The sequence below is a fragment of the Trichosurus vulpecula genome, chromosome 6 (genome assembly GCF_011100635.1).
Source record: "Trichosurus vulpecula isolate mTriVul1 chromosome 6, mTriVul1.pri, whole genome shotgun sequence".
NCBI classification, from domain to species: Eukaryota; Metazoa; Chordata; class Mammalia; order Diprotodontia; family Phalangeridae; genus Trichosurus; species Trichosurus vulpecula.
Window position 1 is genome coordinate 75431831 of NC_050578.1, and position 20202 is coordinate 75452032.

The 20202-nt window shown below is 39.0% G+C and overlaps 1 protein-coding gene across 1 annotated transcript in view; it reads right to left on the minus strand.

Moving 5' to 3' along the window:
- The window catches only part of FRAS1 (Fraser extracellular matrix complex subunit 1), a 352531-nt gene that overhangs the window by 44501 nt on the left and 287828 nt on the right, over positions 1-20202 (minus strand). Inside the window, 6 exon segments of the mRNA XM_036764965.1 lie at positions 1267-1472; positions 6030-6177; positions 6628-6788; positions 7083-7427; positions 9472-9718; positions 18703-18871. Of these exon segments, the coding sequence (XP_036620860.1) occupies positions 1267-1472; positions 6030-6177; positions 6628-6788; positions 7083-7427; positions 9472-9718; positions 18703-18871 (1276 nt within the window).

Below are 20202 nucleotides of genomic sequence, written 5' to 3' on the forward strand. Positions count from 1 at the left end.
GATATTTTCTGCTATGCTCAAATCCCTTGTTCTCTTGTCCTGTCACCTGTCACACCTTGGCAAACCTCAACCCTGGGTCGCTCTCACTATCTGCTTCCATTGTTCCAACTCGTATGCTCCTGAATGGAGCTAGAGAAAACCATAAACTATCCACTACAAATTATGTTATTTAATATCAACTGGGTGCCACTACAGCAAGGTAATCCCCTGATTCTCCCTTAGTTCTTGTTCATCACATCCAGTTTTCCAAAATATTCTTTTCTCTCCTCAGGCCTCCCATGGCACCTTCTTTCCTCCCTCTCAGCTGAGGACCTTGCCTTAGACAAAGCAAAAGATTGAGGCCATTCTTTTTTACTATCTCATCCTTCATATTATTATTTGATGAAGACACAGGGCAGCGCCTCTACAATCCCTTGACCCCATCCCCTCCCATCTTCTCCAGAAGGCTTCCTCCATTTTCATTCCCACTACCCAAAACATCTTCAGTCTCTCCCTATCTTCTGGAAGAGAAGCAGAACTGCAGTAGATCACAAGAAACATGAGATGTGCAAATTCAGAGACATCTTTACTCCAAAAGTTTACATGGACTATTTGTGCTCAACTCATGGTAGAGCATTCTAAGCTCATGTTGGTCTAGATGATCAGCCACAGTCAGACACATTGAATCTTGATTCTAACACAGTGATATCATTTTGGTTCTCTTGGAGAACAAAGGACAACCACCACCAATCTACTGGATAAAAAGATATCCTTTCTGCTTGGTACAAACACATCCAAGTCACTACTACTCTTAAAAACTCTCAGTAGATCCTGCTATCCCCACAAAGCTATCACCCCACATATCTCTGACCCTTCTCAGCTCAACTCCTTGAAAAAGCCGGCTACAATCAAAGTCCTTGCTCTCTGTTGTCTCACTCTCTTCTAAACCTTCTTCAGTCTGGTTTATGACTTCATTACTCAACTGAAACTACTTTTCCAAAGCTACCAATGGTCTCTAAATTGCCACATACTGGATGTGGACTTTTTCTCAAGCCTTATTCTTCCTCACTTCTCTGTAGCACTTGACACTTGTATATTCTGGATTTGAGCTCAGGTCTCTCTATGCCAAAGCCTAGTGCTGTATCTACTCTGTCAACCAGTTGCCTCATATTATGAGTAATAAGTTCCTAGACTGTTGAGAATTTGCCAAAGTTCCCATACTTTCCCAAAATAAGCAAGCCAAGGCTGAGAGAGTTGTATGTCATGTGGTCTTTGTAGTACACTCACCTTCTCCCCTTTCAGAAATGTGATACGTGAATCATCTGAATTCTTCCTCTCCTCAAAGTCCACCATGACTTGGGCTGTTAGGCTTTGGCTGTAGCATCTCACTGAGGACTCATAGCTTAGGTCCCCACTTCGAATGATGGGAATGTGCAGGATGCCATCCTTTTCCTTCACTAGGTACAAATCCTTAGCAAACTGCATGTTGGGCACTGGAAGGATGGAGGGAAGAACAGGGTCCTCATTAGCATCTCGGAAGTTTCTCTGTGGCCACAGTACCCAGCTACAAAACCAGTGAGCTAAGAAAGAACTCATCAGCTGCACAGTGGGATGGCAGCAATGAAAACCCACATAAGCGACATGGGACACACCACATCTGGCCCTCGAGGCACAGTTTTTTTCTTACAATGAGGAACATTTTATTCTGGAATAAAATGGGGCAAGAAGAGCATGTGGTTTCTTAAGAACATGGGGTTCTTAGGAGAAATGGGCTGCTGTCACTGGGCGGGGGGGGGGGTGGCTTGCATTCCAGCATACACATTTATGTGCAGTTTTAAGGAAAGATGATGTATTATCTCATACAAATAATAACAGTTTGCATTTATACATTGCTTTAGGATTTACAAATGCTTTACAAACATTATTTCAATTTATCCTCACAAATGTGGCAGGTGGCAGGTGCTATTATCATCTTCATTTTACAGATAAAGACACTAAGGCTGAGAAAAGGTTAAATGATTTGTTGAGGATCACAGCTAGTTAAGTATCTAAAGCTAGATTTGAACTCAGGTCTTCCAGACTCTAGATGAGACACTCTAACCACTATGCCACCTCTGTGCATATATTCCTGGTATTTCCACAATTACATATTGTCATTTATTTGTCTGCTCCTTGGAAGCTGGGCCTGTATTTTTCTTTCTTTCCTCCCTAACGATCCCTACTGCAAAGTTCTATGGATTCCAGGATCATAGCTTTGGAGCTTGAGGGGCCCAAGATGGTATCGGATAGAAGATTTTCATTTTGCAGATGAGAAAACTGGAGAGCAGAGAATGGACGTGACTTACCTAAGGCTAGGATAAGAACCAGAGCTGGGATCAGAATCAAGATTTTAACTCCAAGCCCAGCTTTCATTCTACATTGCCATCTGCCCCTGGACAATCCATCAATTCAGATGACTTAACTGACATGCTGCTGACTCCTGGCTATGCTTTGAGTTTGAAAGCATTTTGATAGAAGTAATCACTGAGGGCACTGGCCCATGGGAGTGTTTAGGGCATTGCAGGGATTGCCGAGCCAAACATTAATATGCCCTATGTGGCATCTAATCTCCAGTGCAGCAGCAAACCCTTTGATCTGCTCCCATTATGACCTCTTGAGCCTGCCAAACCTGGAAATGTGGGGTGAAGAGGGAACGTCCAAGCATCACCTAATCCTGTTTAGAAGCATTGGGAACATTCTGTTTGATTTACCTAAAACACTGTGGTGCCCTGTCAAAAGTATACATTCAGTATCTAAATTAAACCTAGCAGATGAGATTTACTCCTAAAAACATGAGGAAGACTCTTCTTCAAAGAATATCTAAATTTTTAAAATTTAAAATAAAATTTTATTACTTATTACTTTATTAAATTTATTAATTATTATTTTATTAGTAATACATTATTGTTGTTAATTCATTAAATTATTTTAATTTTTAAAATACCTAAAGTAATGGCTTTGGCTATTATTAGTAGCATCCTCAGATCAACAAATTAAGGCTATGATACATATTAAAACAGAATGTAAAATGAAAAGTTTGTGGTGATGATCCAACTTCCACCTTGAAAGAGATGAGAAAAAGGGCTACGGTTCCTATGTGGAACGAAGCCCAAACTCTCATAGAGAGAGGTTTGCTTACAACAGTTTACCTAGGACCCCAGCTGTTGTGAAGCTGAACTGGCTACCACCAAATCAGAGACAAGGGCAAAGGAAAGTGATAATGTCAATGGTGTTTGATCAATGAACCAACTAGATTGTGGGACCCATCCTTCAATTTCTTGCTGTTTACTAAAGGACTGAGACAGTATCTTGTACACAGTAGGGGCTCATTCAGTCAATAATTTATTGATCTTCTTAATAATATTCTGAGTCAATGTCAGCTCCAGTGCCTCTGGTAACACTGAAATGTGTAAGATTCTGTAAGGTTAGTCAGCGAGATTTGAAAGGATACTTTCAAAGTTCCTTCAGGTTTAGGGAGAAATTAGTTGGCAGATGTTATGGCTGCATAAAGAGGAATGTGATCGCATGCAAGAACTCTGAGGTTATTATGTCACTTAGTAGCAATCGTACCATAACTAGGATACTACAGGCAGCTGGGTGGTCCAGTGGTCAGAGTCCTGGACTTGAAGTCCAGAAGATCTGAGTGCTGCCTTAGACACATACTAGTTGTGTGACCCTGGATAAGTAATTTTAACCTCTGTCAGTTTCACTTTTCTTATCTGTAAAATGAGGACAATAATAGCACCTTTTCCCCAGGGTCATTGTAAGATATTTGTAAAGTGCTTTGTAAACTTTAAAATGCTATACAAATGTTAGCAGCAGCAGCAGCAGCAGCAGCATCGTCTCCACTTCTGTACCCTACAGCTAAAGAGGGATCTGAAGATGGTCCAAGGAGAGCCACAAAGACAATTTAAGGGTTTGGGATAAGGCCTATGGGTGAAGATGAAAAAGAAATGAGGCTGTTTAATCTGGAGGTGACTCTAGTGGTCTTTAGGTATATCAGAGCTCACTATCATGAGGACAAAGGGGCAGCGCAGTAGAGTGAGAGCCAGATATGGGGTGAGGACCTGGGGTTAGAGCCCTGACTCCAGCATATGCTGGCTATATGACTCTGGCCAAGTCACTTAGTCTCATAATGCCCTGGCAACTCTCTAGGATTATGGTTTGCAAAAGAGGTGCCAAAGTGTGTGTGTTGGTGAGGGGGGTCTCCTAACTAGTTCACAATACCAGTGAAATGATACTCCAGAGCAGGGCTGTCCAACCTTAGGTTTTTATTGAAACAATAGACAATACATTTTGATTTGCCTTTTTAGAGAGAGCTCTGCAGTAGCTGGGCTTTGTTTACTGAAGCATTTATGTAAATTTCTATGATTGTAGGTGGGCCACATAAATCACACTGCTGGCCCCATGCAGCCCACAGGCTATATTTTGGACAACCCTGCTCTAGACTATCATTTATATTTATAGACTATATTATTTGTATTATATATTTATATGTAATATAATTATAATATAATAATACATTATATATTTATATTATTTACAGATTGTATATTATAGACATATATAGACTATCATTATATTTATACATATGCACGTACAGAACATACAAACATACTTATGTATGCATATGTTCTATGTGTAGGTATGTACATATATATTGCCTACATAAGTATTGTATGCACATACATATTTGTATGCCTGTGCCTGTGTGTAGATATATATGCACCAATATGTCTATCATGTGCACACATTTAGTTTATATATGCAGTGCATGCAAATGTAAGCCTATATGCATCAAGTGCAGTAAGTATATTTGTACATATGCATGCATACATGAAGGTACATATGCGTGTATTTACACGTGTGTGTGTTGGATGTATTATACATGTGTATATATGAGGTGATGATGATGATGATGATGATGATGATGATGGTGATGGTGATGGTGATGATGGTGATGATGATGATAATGATGGTGATGATGGTGATGATGCTGAGAACCATGAAGACAACCAGGGGCTATCCACCTCCAGTGGCAACTGGAGAGAAAATGGGTGAAAATGGGACCATTTTAGGTTTAGAGTCTAGATTTAAGGTTCAGATTTAGGTTAGCTAAAAGAAAGAATTTAGCAGAGATTACTGCCTCTGTTGTATGGCATACAAAGGTGCATTGAAAAAAGTTGTAGAATGCCCTTCTCTGTGGGCCCCTAAAAACTGTACAGATTTATTTTTGTTGAGAAATTGATGTAATTCTTCCTGAAGCTTAGAACACAAAGCAAATTCAGTTCGGTACCTCAATAACCATGGAGCATGTACTCTGTACAAAGCACTGCGTATGCTAGGTGCTGAGGGGAAATCCTGGGGTAAAAAAGACAAGGTCTCTATCCTTGAGTGGTTCATAATTTGGGCTCTTCCAACCCTATGATTCTATTAAACTCCAACGTCAATACTCAATGAGATATCAATATACAATAAAAGAGCATCAGTTGTGTATATTAAACACAAGGAAGAGGGAGAGGGGGAGGAAGGGAAAGAGAGGGAAGGGAAGGGAGGGGGAGAGTGAAGGAAACCATACTAGCATTAGTGGATATATATATAGCAAGCAGTATTATCTAGGAAGCACTAGAACAACTACTAATATGCTCCTAGAGGTAAAAACAAAAGGAAGGAAGGAAAAGGAAAATGAGAGGAAGATGAATTTTCCCTTACTGCAAAAAAGACAATGTTTTAATCCTCTGTGAAATAAAAAAAACCTAATCCAGTTTTATCTCTCCCTCCCCCTTCTAATCTTCAGTCTCGAGAAAGCAAGGCTTTTGGCTATAGCTGTTCTCCACAAAAATACCGTGTTCATGGATTTTTAAACACATTTACAGTGTAGTTTTTTTTTTTTTTGCCATGAAATAAAACTGTTTCCCCATCGCATTCACTCTCTCAAAGAAGAAAACTTTGAAGGAAGTGTGGAAATGCAGTCAGATCCACCGCTTGAGGAAGCTCCTCCTAGACCTTACCATCTTGAAATGTGTCATTGATGGCAATGATGGCTTGGGAAGGTTTTGTCATCTCTGCCCCTTGCGCTGAGCTCAAGAAAACCACAAATGTCTCCAACCCTTCGATCGCGGGATACTGAGCATCATCCAAGATGACCAACGTGCAGTGCTAGAAGATAAAAACGAAGCTTACCAAAGACCTAGAATGCACTTGTGTTTGGTAGACCACCGGGTGATAGAGCTCATCTGTAGGTGCTCTTTGATCTGAAACTAGGAAAAGGCTGTTTGCCTTATTACACCCTTCCCAGGGTTCTGTTCTCAGGACTCCATGTGTAAATACAGCATTGGCTATCCCTAAAGGGGGAGTACTGGTTCTGAGACACCAAAACATGTTACTGAGTTGTGGAAGTTCCTTCCATCAAGTTTTTCTTTGTGCCTTGTTTCTGAAGAAAGTAGAGACTGAAAGGATACAAAATGAATATCATTGCGCCCAAATGGGAGAGCCATGATAAATGATGGCTTCATTAACTAACCAATTAACAAGTGTGTATTATTAAATTACTTTTTCAGGGTTCTCCAACCTTCTGACTTTATTCTCTGGCAATCAGTGTCCCCTCACCTGCTCAGTGTCACCAGGCCGAAATTCCACCTTTTTAGAGCTTGGGATATAGTCAACCCCCGGAGTAGCAGAGGGTGGATCAGAAGGACGGGTTGCACACCACACTGATGTGAAAGTGGAAAGATCAGTACCATGCCGGACAACCGGGATATCCACCGTGCCTAGGATGAAAGCAACACAGATTTTTGGTAATGACTTTGAGACGCAATGTTTTTTTTTTTCCTAATAGAATGGCCATTCTATTCTTAAGAAGCAGGGAAATGGCAAACCATTCTAGTGTCTTTGCCAAGAAAACCCCAAAATGGGGTCACCGAGAGTTGGATATGACTGAAACAACTGAACACCAACAACAATCACAGTAGAGAAGGCCATTTGCTCTCGTGGCTACTTTTAATTTTAACGAAAAAGGGAAGAAGGAAGGCAGAAGGACGTAGTAGGACTTTGGCATTATTTACCTGCGTCTTCACTGACGGTGTATGCTGTGCTGCCCAGGGACACAGTGGAGGCATCGTTGGGGCCCCCGATGAAAACCTTGGCTGAAGCCACACTCCCAATTCGGGCATTGTCCGAAGCACCCGCTAGCGCAATCTCAAACTCCTCTTCTTCCTCGTACTCGCTATCATCAATCACCATGACATCACAGGTGGAAGTAGTGACGCCAGGTCCAAATATCACACGATTCTCGGATGACATTCCCCTTGACTTAAAATCAGATCCTGATTCTAGAGCGTAGAGACTGCTTCCCCTAGCTGATTTGGGGATGGTGTAGCAAATGGCGGATATGATACTGCTGGAATCTCCTGAAATGGAAAGGTTGGGACAACCAAAGCGTGAGAATGACTATTTCTTAAATCTTCATGTGAATCTTTGATAGTTCTTGTATAAGTCTACAACCCTCTGGATGTCTTCCTTGCGTAGCTAATTCCTTCAAAGTCTGCTGGGAAATTTCCTAAATTGTAGCGTCTTTTAAGGTCAAATGTTTGTGGACCATAAACCACTTGAGGATTCAACTATTTTACCCAACTGCCAGAGATGGATTTCCCATTGAGCGCTCTGTTAATTCACAAGACTCATTACCCAGGCCCCCTACCCTCCCTCTATAAGCACAGTGCTTGGAGAGATAAGGGACATATTCATTGCTTAAAAAGAGGCAAAGTACTTGTCTCCTGGAGGTAGTTCTCAGTTCGCAGGTTTTATGAATTTGCTTCTGCAGTTAAACTCTCATAAAGGAAAGAGCTTGCAAAAAAATGCATGTTTGTAGAAACAACTTTACTTATCTTCTCTATTGTTTCTCTTTTATCAGCCCATGATCAGGTCTGGGTGGCCACCCAAAGAAATCAGTTCACGCGCCTTGTTCACCAAATGGCAACACTGTGGCTTTATGGAGCGTACAATATTTGCTACATTAATTTCTAGTCAGCAGATTCAATAATGAACCTAACAACCATTTAAAGAAAAATACTCCTTCTCTTCGCATCTCCATGGCCTTCAAGGGGATTTAATTCCTAAGAATTTTTATTTTATAACATCATAAAATTGTAAATCCCCACAATTTTTGTTTTGATTTTTACCATGAATGGTTCACTACAGAAGGGCAGCATGGTGTTGTGGAGAGAGTGCTGGACCTCAAGTCAGACTGACCAGGGTTCGAATTTTGCCTTTAACATTTATTAGCTCTGTGATTTTGGGTAAATCATTATACCCTTCTGGGACAAGGTCAGGGGTGCAGCAGCTATGGCCCTAGGGCCAAATTTGACTATAGTCAGTTTTTGTAAGTCTCAGCAAAGAAGTTTTTTAAACATTTTAAAATGCAATAAAACTTTATTTAAAAATGCAAAACCCATTCCTAGCTTGAAGGTCATACAAAAGCAGGCAAGTGACAAGCCAGGGGCCATAGCAACCTTCTGAGACACCCACTAAATCATAGAGGGCTTGTAATCTGTGCTGATGGAAGGATATCCCAAACTGATGAAATCACAGTCTTGGACACAGTGTTGACACTATCCTCAAAGCTCTTCCTCTCAGGGTTATCTTGGTTCTTTTGCCTTTGAGCACTAGAGGGTCAGGACAGCATTAGAAATAGTTACTTCCTTTCTCAGAAGAAGGCAAAAACAATCTATGAGTCAGGTTACTGATAGAGAGTATACTCTATTGGTTTTTCTATTTACCTTGAGGGATAGGGGTGGGACTTGTACACATTTTTGGTAGGCACTCATCCCTCATCTGGTGTAGTCTGTCTGCAAGGCTGAATTAAGCCTACAGAGGACCTGTAAGAACATGCACGAAATGGAAGCTTTCTGCATACTGCTCATTCTGTTGAGGGGGAATAATGGAAGGAAGAATGGTATTCCCAGTGCTATTATTCTCTATTATGTCTTACCCAGGCCCTTTTATTTAAGGTTCCAAAAGGCCTAGAACGAAACATCATTATGCTGCTGAGATAGGCAGGTGATAAATATTTTCCATGCTATTTTAAAGATTGAGAAACTGGGACACTGAAAGCGTTGCTCTTCTCTATGATGACATTAGTCCTCATTATTAGACACTGTGAGGGAAGCAACATTGACTCATTCATCCTGGATGAGTCCTCTTTGAGTCCACTAAGGGACTATCTGGGAATAGCTACATTAAAGTGAATATGCCTTGCTGAGGGCCAGATTAATTTCCCAGGAACACCTTTGGCACAGGAGAGAATGTGGCTTAATAAGATGGATTTGACCAGGACCACACATAGGAGCAACAACAGTGACAGAATTCAAAATAAACTTAGGCTTCCATGACCCCTAACTCTAAAGCTTTAAGCTTATAGCTCCCACATGATAGCAAGAATGCTCACAAACAAACCTTTTCTTTCAATAGGTGCAAACAGGAACCCGGCACTCTCATTGACCCGGTAGATCTTCTTATCAAACTGTAATGTAGGTTCGTCTTCGGTGTCATTGATAATGACTTTGGCCTGGGTGAACTCTCCCAGCAAGGCATAAGCTGGCATGCTGAGCTCTACAGTGAAGCTTTCAATGTTCTCGAATATATCATCATCATTAATTACAATGGTGCAGGATTTTGTATCTTCTCGTTCATCAAACTGTACCTGTCATTAAGAGGGTGATGAGGGGTCCACATCAGAAGCCTGTAACATCTGCCCCTAGTAATAAGCATCTCATGTTTCCTCCTCTCTCCTTTCTGGGTACATCTACATCTAAAAAATATCCTAGGAGATAAGGCACTAAACTCAGAAAGGAACTGGGTGCTAGCTCAAGCTCAGATACAACTTACCTGGCATCACAAAAGAGTTCCTATGTCCATAGAAAGTAGCTGCTTCATCTGAAAAATGGTAGCTGCTTTACAGGGACCATCTAATCTTTATTATGAAAAATCTAAGAAGATATCTTCTAATTTTCAAGTTATGAAAAATGTAAGAAGGTACCTTCTAATCCCAAAGTTATAAAAAATATAAGAAGGTATCTTTCAATCCTCAACTTATGAAAATACAAATAATTAACTCTACCACCTTGCTCTTTGATGAATCACTTTGGACATTTCTATGTCTAGAAAGGTTCCCTCTTGCTCAAAATAACTTGTGCTACCTACATGAGCACCAGATTCAAAGGCACGTTTCTTTTTTCTTCCCCCAACTCTATATCAAACTTGTCTAGCTCTGGCATTTAAAACAAAAGGAAAATGAAGCATGAACTTACAGAAATGAATTTGTATAAGATGGATTGAATCTTTAGCTAATTTTTCAGTATTAAAATAAGCTGGTTCTAAAATAGCTGGAATACAATTGGAACAAACTTGGAGAACTATTTCCTGCAGTGAACACAATAGAAGAACTAATTATCATGTAACCAACAAGATGATAAATGAGACATTTTCCACAGTCCCTCCAAACTCTCAAAGACTCCTAAAAAGAGGAATTACAGTTGAATCCACAGTATAAAAGAGGGAGGAAATTATCAATTAACACCAGAGAATGCCAAACCATATAATGTCACTCCTTTACCAGCATATATGGTCATAGCAGGGATGCAGAGAACAACACAAGGCATCCATGGGCTTATGCCTGGGACCCACTCTGAGATCCTTCCTGTACCCCTCAACCTCTGCCAACCCATCCTACTGGAAACAAGCAACCAACCATGATTCTGACTAGGATCTTGATGCTTTCTACATCGGGCACCCCGAAGTCAGAGACCTGCCAAGACTACAGAAATTCTTTCCAGCACACCCTTTCCAATCCTGCAAAATGTGGCAGATGCTGACTCAAGCAAAACAGAGAAAGAAAGAATAATAGCCAAGGGAAAACTACATTGGGGGCCAGAGTGAATGGTTGCCTTCAGGAAAGAAGACTGAAATTACTGGAGCCAGTCCTGCCTCACCCCTCAGAGGCTAGATATGGTTAGTAAACTAGGAATCCCACAAGGTGAGAGAACATTAAGGAAATTTTTTAGACTACTGCAGGAAGATTGGACCCACTATCGAAATGAGGAGAAGGTAAAAAGTGAGTGATGGGTGAATGTGAAAAAAAAGATTGAAATCCAAAGATGTAAAGAAGAAAGTTACATAAAAGCTCAGAGAACAAGGAGTTAACAGAAAAGATCATAAAACTAAAAGATGAGCACTAAATCCTTAAAGAAATTACAAAGCTCTCTTTTAAAAAAATTATAAGACAAAGGAAAATGAACCAATGCCAGTTAAAACCCAGAACCCTGTGGACTCATGAGAGAATGTGGAACAAGAAGAAGCTATTGCAATGTATTATTATACAAGGTATGAGAGGAAAGAAATTCACAACATAAGAAATTAGGAAAGAACAAAAGTTGGAATTGACTACTTTCAAAACATAAATAATTAGTAGATTAGAAAAAACTGAATCTTCCAAAGAAGTAGAAGATAGGTGAACAAATCTGGAATACAAAAATATTGAAGTAGAGAGAAGTCTTGCAAAATAGGGAAAAAGGCAACAATGTTAAAAAACAAAACACTGTATACTCTATAAAAGCCAAAAGTCACTAATCTTGAAAGAGGATGTTCAAAGGCAACTTAAGGAACATAGTTTCCCAAAAGAACATGACAAATTGAAAAACCTGAAAATTATAATACGTACTTAGAATTTTTGAATACAGAAAAAAATAGCAACAGAAAGAATCCACAAATCACTCCCGGGCAAGGGGAAGAACTTTTGTACCTCATTCAAGACGCATAGTGATTATATTTAACAGTTCCAATGATGATCAATAAATTCTGCCAAGTGGCCAGGAGAAAGACTTCCAAATATAAAGGGAAGGAAATTCAAAGAACCCAATATTCATTTATGTTATGTATGTGTGTGTATGTTTATGTATCTGTAATACGATTTAAAAGTACCCATCAGAAACCAAAAGCTATATTACATGCATTAAAGAAACACTGGAAGCTTTCCCAATAAATACAGAAATAAGGCAAGGATGCTTCCTCACTCCGCTAGTCTTTGACACAATTCTAGAAATGCTAGCAAAAGCAAAAAGACAAAAGCATAAAGATGCCAGTTGTCAAATCTTGGTGTTTCTAACTTACAACACCTTTCATAAAGGTCCTCACTGAACTCACTTAGGTATCACCCTAGTTCATGTTCTCATCACCTCTCAATAGTCTTCTAATTGATTTCCCTGCTCTCTACTCCAATCCTATCCTCAGCATTAGTGATGTCAAACTCAAAAAGAAACATATCCCTACTGGCTGCACATTGACTTAGAAAATCACAAATTCACATTATCTATGTTGTATTGCATTTTTGTTTTGTTAAATATTTCCCAATTATACTTTAATCTGGATCTTTGGGAGTTCTATGATTGATTGCAGCAGAATACTAGTCAGACAATTCTACTACACACAAATGACAAAGAGACTTACCTAAATCTCTTTGAATTGCCCATATCATCAGAAGTTCTCTATTCCCTCTAAAACCAAATATAATGTCATTTGATCAGCGTGTAAAGTTATTCACAACCTGGCCTCTTCCTACCTCTTCAGTCTTCTTACACTTTATTCCCTTTAATGTAATCTATAACTATTCCATACCGGTCTACTTGCTGCATTTTCCATATGATCATCTATCTCCTCTTGGTACATTTACATGCCTGAAATTCTATACCTAGAACACTCTGCCTCTTCAAATCTCAGACATCCTTTAAGACATCTCAGATGCTATTTTCTAGAGAAGACCTTTCAAGTTACTATCGGCTTACCCTCTAAAATTACCTTCCACTGACTATGCTAGTATCCCATATATACCTCATCATTTACATGATGTCTCCCTAATTCAATAGGCCGTGGAGATAAAAGTCTGTTTTTTGCCCTTTTTTTGTAATCTCTGAGCTTTGCATAGTATCTGGTGCCTAGTAATTTCTTGATTGCTTACTGATTGACTGATGAGAGGCAAAGAGGAGACAAAACTATTCCTATTTGCTTATGATGTAATGGCTTACTTAGAAAATCATAAGGAATCAGCAAAAAACTAATTGAGACAGTACCTTCAGTAATGTTGCCGGCTGCAAAATAATCCACAAAAATAAATAGCATTTCTATATAGCAATGACAAAAACCAGGGATCAGTAACAGAAAGGAAAGTCTTATTCAAAATAAATACAAAATATATGAAATATTTGGTAGTCATTCAACCTACCAAAGCATATGCAATTCTTGTATAGGCACATTTACAAAATACTTCTTAAAGAATTTAAATAGTGGGAGGAATATTCAGCATTCATGGAATTACCATAGCAGTTTAATAAAAATGGCAAAGCTACCAAATTTAGTTCATGGATGTAATCCTATGCTAAATTACCAAAGCGATATTTTACAAAGCCAGGCAAAATAATAACAAAACTCATTTGGAGAAAAAAAGGATATCAGGAAAATGATGAAAAAGGTAGGAATGAAGAGGGAATAAAACTTCTAGATCTAAAACTACATAATGAAGTAGTCAGTATCAAAACTGTTGGCAGTTGTTAAAAAAAAAATAGAAAAGTAGGTCTGTGGAACTGACTGGACCAGGAAGAACCATAGATAATGGAACTCAGGGACAGTGTTTGGTAAACTTGAAAGCATAAATTACCCATGAAGTAACTTCCCATTCCGTCAAAACTGCTAAGAAAACTGGAAAAGAATTTGGATGAAATTAGATTTAGACATTTTCTAGCATATTCCACAATAAGCTCAAACTGGACATATGAGCTGTATGTTAAAGATTCTATGGTAAAAAAAACAAAAAACAAAATAGAAGAGTAGCAAGTCACACACTGCACACATACATTGGTAGGGGGCAAATATTTAATAAGGGGCAGAGGCAATTTAAAAATATGAAATAGATAATTTTGACTGAATAAAGGGGGAAAGCTTTTGAACAAACAAAATTAACATATTTATAATTTTCTCTTTTTTCAACATGGCTTATGTAGAAATATGTTTTATGTGACTTCTGAATGAAGGGTATCATATTTCTTTGGGAGGTACTTCAGGGAAAAAGAGAATTTGGAACTGAAAATAAAAAATTTTTAATTTTTAAAAAATAATGCACTTATGATAAGAAGGGAAATGATCAACTGGAAAAATCTTTGCATAAATACTTTTGATAACAGCCTGATAGTTAAGATATATAGTCAACTAATGTAAATACATAAGATCAAAATCCATTCCCCAGTGAGTAAGTGTTCAAAGGACATGAACAAACAGTTCTCGAAGGAAGAATTGCAAATATTAACAGAAATCAAAATCTCTTTCTCTTCCTTACACCACATAACCCATTGGGAAAAAATTCCTTGTAACAAATAAGCATAGGCAAGCAAAATAAGCACCTATCATTGGATACTGCTGTCAAATTGTCCACTTTTTAATACTGATGTAATAGTATGAATTTTTTCATGTTCTGCTCATTTCACTCTGTTATCAATTCATACAAATCTTTCCAAGTCTCTTTGAAATCATCTATTTCCTCATTTCTGAGACCACATTTCTTTTTTTAATTTATTTTTTATTTTTAGTTTACAACACTCAGTTCCACAAGTTTTGGGTTCCAAATTTTCTCTCCCTCCCGCTCCTCCCCCCAACCCCCCAAGACAGCATATAATACAAAGTAGGTTCTACATATATCTTCACACTGAAATTATTTACATAATAATCCAGTTGTAATGAAGAATTATAACCAATGGAATGAATCATGAGAAAGGAGAAATGAAACCAAAAAAAGGAAAAAAAAGAGAGAGCAAAAAGTTTGCCTCAATATGCATTCAGTTTCTCTGGATGTGCATTGTTTTTCCATCATGAGTCTTTTGGAGCTGTCTTTGAACCTTGCATGGATGAGAGGAGTCAAGTCTATCAAAGTTAGTCCTTACAGACACCATCTGTAATTGTGTATAATGATCTCCTGGTTCTGCTCCCCTCACTCAGCATTAGTTCATATAAGTCATTCCAGGTTGTAATGAAGTCCATCTGCTCCTCATTTCTTATAGCACAATAGTATTCCATTGCATTCATATACCACAATTTGTTTAGCCATTCCCCAGTTGATGGGCATCCCCTAATTTCCAATTCTTTGCCATCACAAAAAGAGCTGCTATAAGTATTTTTGTACATAAGGGTTCCTTTCCCATTTGTATGGTCTCTTTGGGATATAGCCCTAGAAGCGGTATTGCCGGGTCAAAGGGTATGCACATTTTTATAGCCCTTTGGGAATAGTTCCAAATTGCTCTCCAGAATGGCTGGATCAGTTCACAACTCCACCAGCAGTGTAACGGTGTTCCAATTCTCCCACATCCTCTCCAGAATTTATTATTTCCCTGTTTTGTCATGTTAGCCAATCTGACAGGAGAGACGTGGAACCTAAGAGTTGTTTTGATTTGCATTTCTCTAATCAATAGTGATTTAGAGCATTTTTTCATATGCCTATTTCATATGCCCTCTTCCTCTGAAAACAGCCTGTTAATATCCTTTGACCATTTCTCAATTGGGCGATGACATGTATTCCTATAAATTTGGCTCAGTTCCCTATATATTTTAGATATGAGGCCTTTATCACAGACACTGGTTATAAATATTTTCTCCCAATTTTCTGTTTCACTACTTATCTCGGTTGCATTGGCTTTGTTTGTACAAAAACTTTTCAATTTAACATAATCAAAATTATCCATTTTGCATTTTGTAATGCTCTCTATCTCTTGTTGGGTCATGAATTCTTCCCTTTCCCATAAATCTGACAGGTAAACTATTCCCTGCTCTCCCAAATTTCTTATAGTATCAGCCTTTATTCCTAAATCATGAACCGATTTTAATTTTATTTTGGTATACAGTATAAGATATTAGTCTACGCGCAGTTTCTGCCATACCATTTTCCAATTTTCCCAGCAGCTTTTGTGAAATAGTGAATTCTTAGCCTAGAAGCTGGATTCTTTGGGTTTATCAAAGAGTAGATTGCTATAGTCATTGACTACTGCATCTTGTGTATTCCACTGTGTATTCTACTACTATTCTACCGATCACTACTCTGTTTCTTAGCCAGTACTACATTTCTCGATGCATGGTATTATACTACATTCATGTTATTAATGAAAGAATGTTCCACAGCATTAATAGTAATAGAATGGAAAAAATGAAAACAACCTTAAGGTTTGACATTTCACCTAGACAACTGACAGATAACAAAAGAAAGGAGTAGTCTATGTTGGGGGAACTGTGGAAAGACAGGCACACTAAAAGGGTGGCTAGGTGGCACCATAGTGTAGAGTGCCAGACCTGGAGTCACCAAGACTCATTTACCTGAGTTCAAATGTGGCTTCAGCTACTTACTTGGCAAATCACTTAAACTTGTTTGCCTCAGTTTCTTCATCTATAAAATGAGCTGAAGAAGGAAATGGCAAACTACTCCAATAGGTTTGCCAAGAAAATCCCAAATGGGGTCACAAAGAGTTGAACAAGGCTGAAACTATTAAACAGCAATGACAAGGCACACTAAAGCATTGTTGCTGGAGTTCTGAATTGGTCAAACCACTGTGGAGAGCAATTTGGAATTATACAAAGAAAGTGATTTTGAAAATGCCCATGCTCCTTGCCCCAGTGCTAGGTAATATACTCCAACAGGGGCAGCTAGATAGCACAGTCGAGAGTCAGGAAGACTCATCTTTCTGAGTTCAAATCCGGCCTCAGACACTTACTAGCTGTGTGACCCTGGGAAAATCGCTTAACCCTGTTTGCCTCAGTTTCCTCATCTGTAAAATGAGCTGGAGAAGAAAACGACAAACTACTTCAGCATCTTTGCTAAGAAATCCCCAAACGGGGTCACAAAGAATCAGACATTACTGAAAAATAAAATGACTGAACAACAATGTACTCTAAGGAAGTCAATGATGAGAGGCTTTCTACAGCAAAATATTTAAAGCAGCAGTTTTTGTGGTAGCAAAGAATTAGGAACTAAATATATGCACAATAACTGGGGAACAGCTAATCAAATTGTGGTACATGGTTATAACAGAAGATTACTGTGCTGTAAGAATGATGGATAGGATGAATAGAAGAACATGGAAAGATTTATATGCACTGATGTAAATAAGCAGAGGTAAGCAGAAGCAAGAAAAAAATAAATACAATGAGGACAACAATGTAAATGGGAAGAGCAAAACATCTGTCAGTTTATCCTTTGCACTTACGGTGAAGAAGAGATGGGCCCCAAAGAAGAGATGCAAGAAGGTCCCTTCCTCTGCTCCTTTGGAGAGGAGGAGAAGGACTGGGAAAGTGGAACATTCCATAGAGCCTTAGACTTTTTTGACAGGTTGGTTAGTTTTGGGGGACGTGTTAGCCTTCCTTTCTTAAAAATGAATTTTTGATAATGGGGAATGGCTCTATGGGTAGAGGAGGAAGAGGTATACAGTGGGTTATGTACATAATGTAAAAACAAAATATATCAATACACTTTTATTTTAAAAATAATAAAAATAATTTAAAATAAAATAAAACATATTTTTAAAAAACAAAATTTAAAAAATTTGATGGCTTTATTCCAGTTTTACTTAGAGTAGAAAACTAAAATCTACATATGAGGATGAGGATCTTTATGAATAAAAAGTGGAGGCAAGTAGGTGTTGCTTGACATTGGCATAAACCAAAACATTTGACATTTATATGGTTGTAGTCATAGATCTTTAGGGTCATCTAAAATCTATAAAACAAATTATTTTGATAGAAACTCAAAATTATAACAATTCATATCCAATTATGTTTTTATTTCAAAGCATTTCCTCTTTGAAAAAAAAAAGAAAAATCTGCCTGTCTAAATGAGAGGCCTCTATCTAGTTAGTTGGTCTTTGGCCCTTCTCTTCTAAAGATGAACTTTGACCCATTAATCTTTTTGGGGACTATATTTTTGGCTTAACTCTCCTTTTCTAAGTCTTATGCATAAAGGAAAGTCAATGGCATCACAAAAACTCTTCAATGAAACATGAGCCCAGACCCTTTTAGAGGGATGTGTATCGATTAGAATAACTCATTACACTTACTTGAGAAAGTGACCTTTGAGCAGAGGGTGAGACCTATGTGTAACTGGTTTAGGTGGCAACCTATGTAACATGATTTGAAAGACACTGGGAAGGTCCCCTTGACCCTCATACTCCCTGAGATTCCACCATTATTCATTCCTTTGAATCTTAAAGACTCTTCAGTCTCCAGAAAATTTATATTTCCCTAGTAAAGCTGATAACAACTTACAATTGTAAGTGAACAAGACAGTACCAATTAGATGGTTATCTGGAAGCAAAGACAAAGGATAGGAGAAAGATGCTAAGAGAGATTTTTCAGTGTCCAGAAAAATTCAAAATTCTTTGGAAGGATATTAACACTTTATGACATCAAATTATAAGCTAACAATCTAGTAGCTGGTTACCTGAGAGTAAAGATACAGGGCAGGAGAAGATGAAGGATGCCAGGAGAGGAGAGGGCAGTCAGAAAGGACATAGAGAGAGGGCCCAAAGTAAACTTCTCCATGGTGACGAGGACTGCCCTTGCTGCTCGTGATCAAGAATGAGATTCCTACCATCCTTACACACTCACCTGGCCGGCATACTCCACGTAGTCTTGGTGCCCATGTTTGGAGCCTGGGTTGGAACTGGAGATGGCTGTCCCCTGTTCAGTACGACACAGGACGATGGCGTATTGGTTGAGGTTTCCGGTTCTCTTCACAGTGACACTGACAGAGCCGGCCTTCTCACTGACGTTGTAACTTGAAACACAAGAACAAATGGCCATAAACCTCACTTGTCATTATAAGAGATGCTAGTACAAATCTGTTTAAAAATCATGCATGTTCTTTTTTTAAAAAAAATTGGACCTGTGATTCTATTGGTACAGGTAGCTGGGTGGCACAGTGGATAGAATGGTGGGCCTGGAGTCAGGAAGACCTGAGTTCAAATCCAGCCTCAGATACTTACTAGCTGTGTGATCTTGGCTAAGTCACTTAACTTCTGTTTGTTTCAGTTTCCTCATCTGTAAAATGGGGATGATAATATTACCTACCTCCCAGAGTTGTTGTGAGGATCAAATAAGTTAATAATTGTAAAGCACTTAGCACAGTGCCTGGCACACAGTAAGCACTACATAAATGTTAGTTATTGTTGTTGTTGTCGAACATTCCTAGGGAAAATTCCCTGGGAGGTTAAGTTACTTGCTCATTGTTACACAGCCCATTAGATTAGGAGGCCCTCAAGGGTAAAGATTGTCTTTTGCTTTTCTTTGTATCCCCAGTGCTTAGCACAGTGTCTGGCACATAGTAGGTGTTTTAATAAATATTTACTGATTGACAGCCAGTATGGGTCAGAAACAGAACCTGAACTCAGGTCTGAACTCAGAGTCTTTTCCTTTGAGACCAGCTCAGGCACCATCTTCTGCCTCCTGCATGAAGCCTTTCCTAATTTCCTTCCCCCTCTCCCCCAACTGAAGGTCACCTGTCAAGATAAGGTACCGGACACCGAGGTCCTTTCTCAAGCTGAACTGGCAAGCATTCAAACTCTAATGCAGAGAGTGCAATTCCGATGGGCTGGGCATGTTTGAATGCCAAATGTATGTTTGCCTATAAGGCTATTCTATGGAGAACTCACACAATGCAGGCCCTCACATCGAGGTCGGAAGAAGTGATAAAGGACACTCTGAAGAACTTTGGAATCAATTGCGAGACATGGGAGACATTGCCAAAGGACGGCCCAGCATGGCGTGCCCCCTTCAAAGAAGGCGCTGCGCTCTATATGCAAAACAGGATTGCAACAGCTCAAAAGAAACATGAGATGTGCAAACTTAGAGCCATCTCCACCTCAAATGTTCACAGGGACTGTTTGTGCTTGACCTGCAGTGGAGCAGCCCAAGCTCGTATTGGTCTGGTCAGCCACAGTCAGACATGCTGTACCTTGACCCCAACATAGTAGTGTCCTTTTGGTCCTCTTCGAGAATGGAAGACAGCAACCATCCAGCTACTGCCCTCCCTCCCCAAGCTCCCTTTTACTTAGGAAATTGGTATATGTTTTACTTGTTTGCTTTATATGTTATACTTTATATGTATTT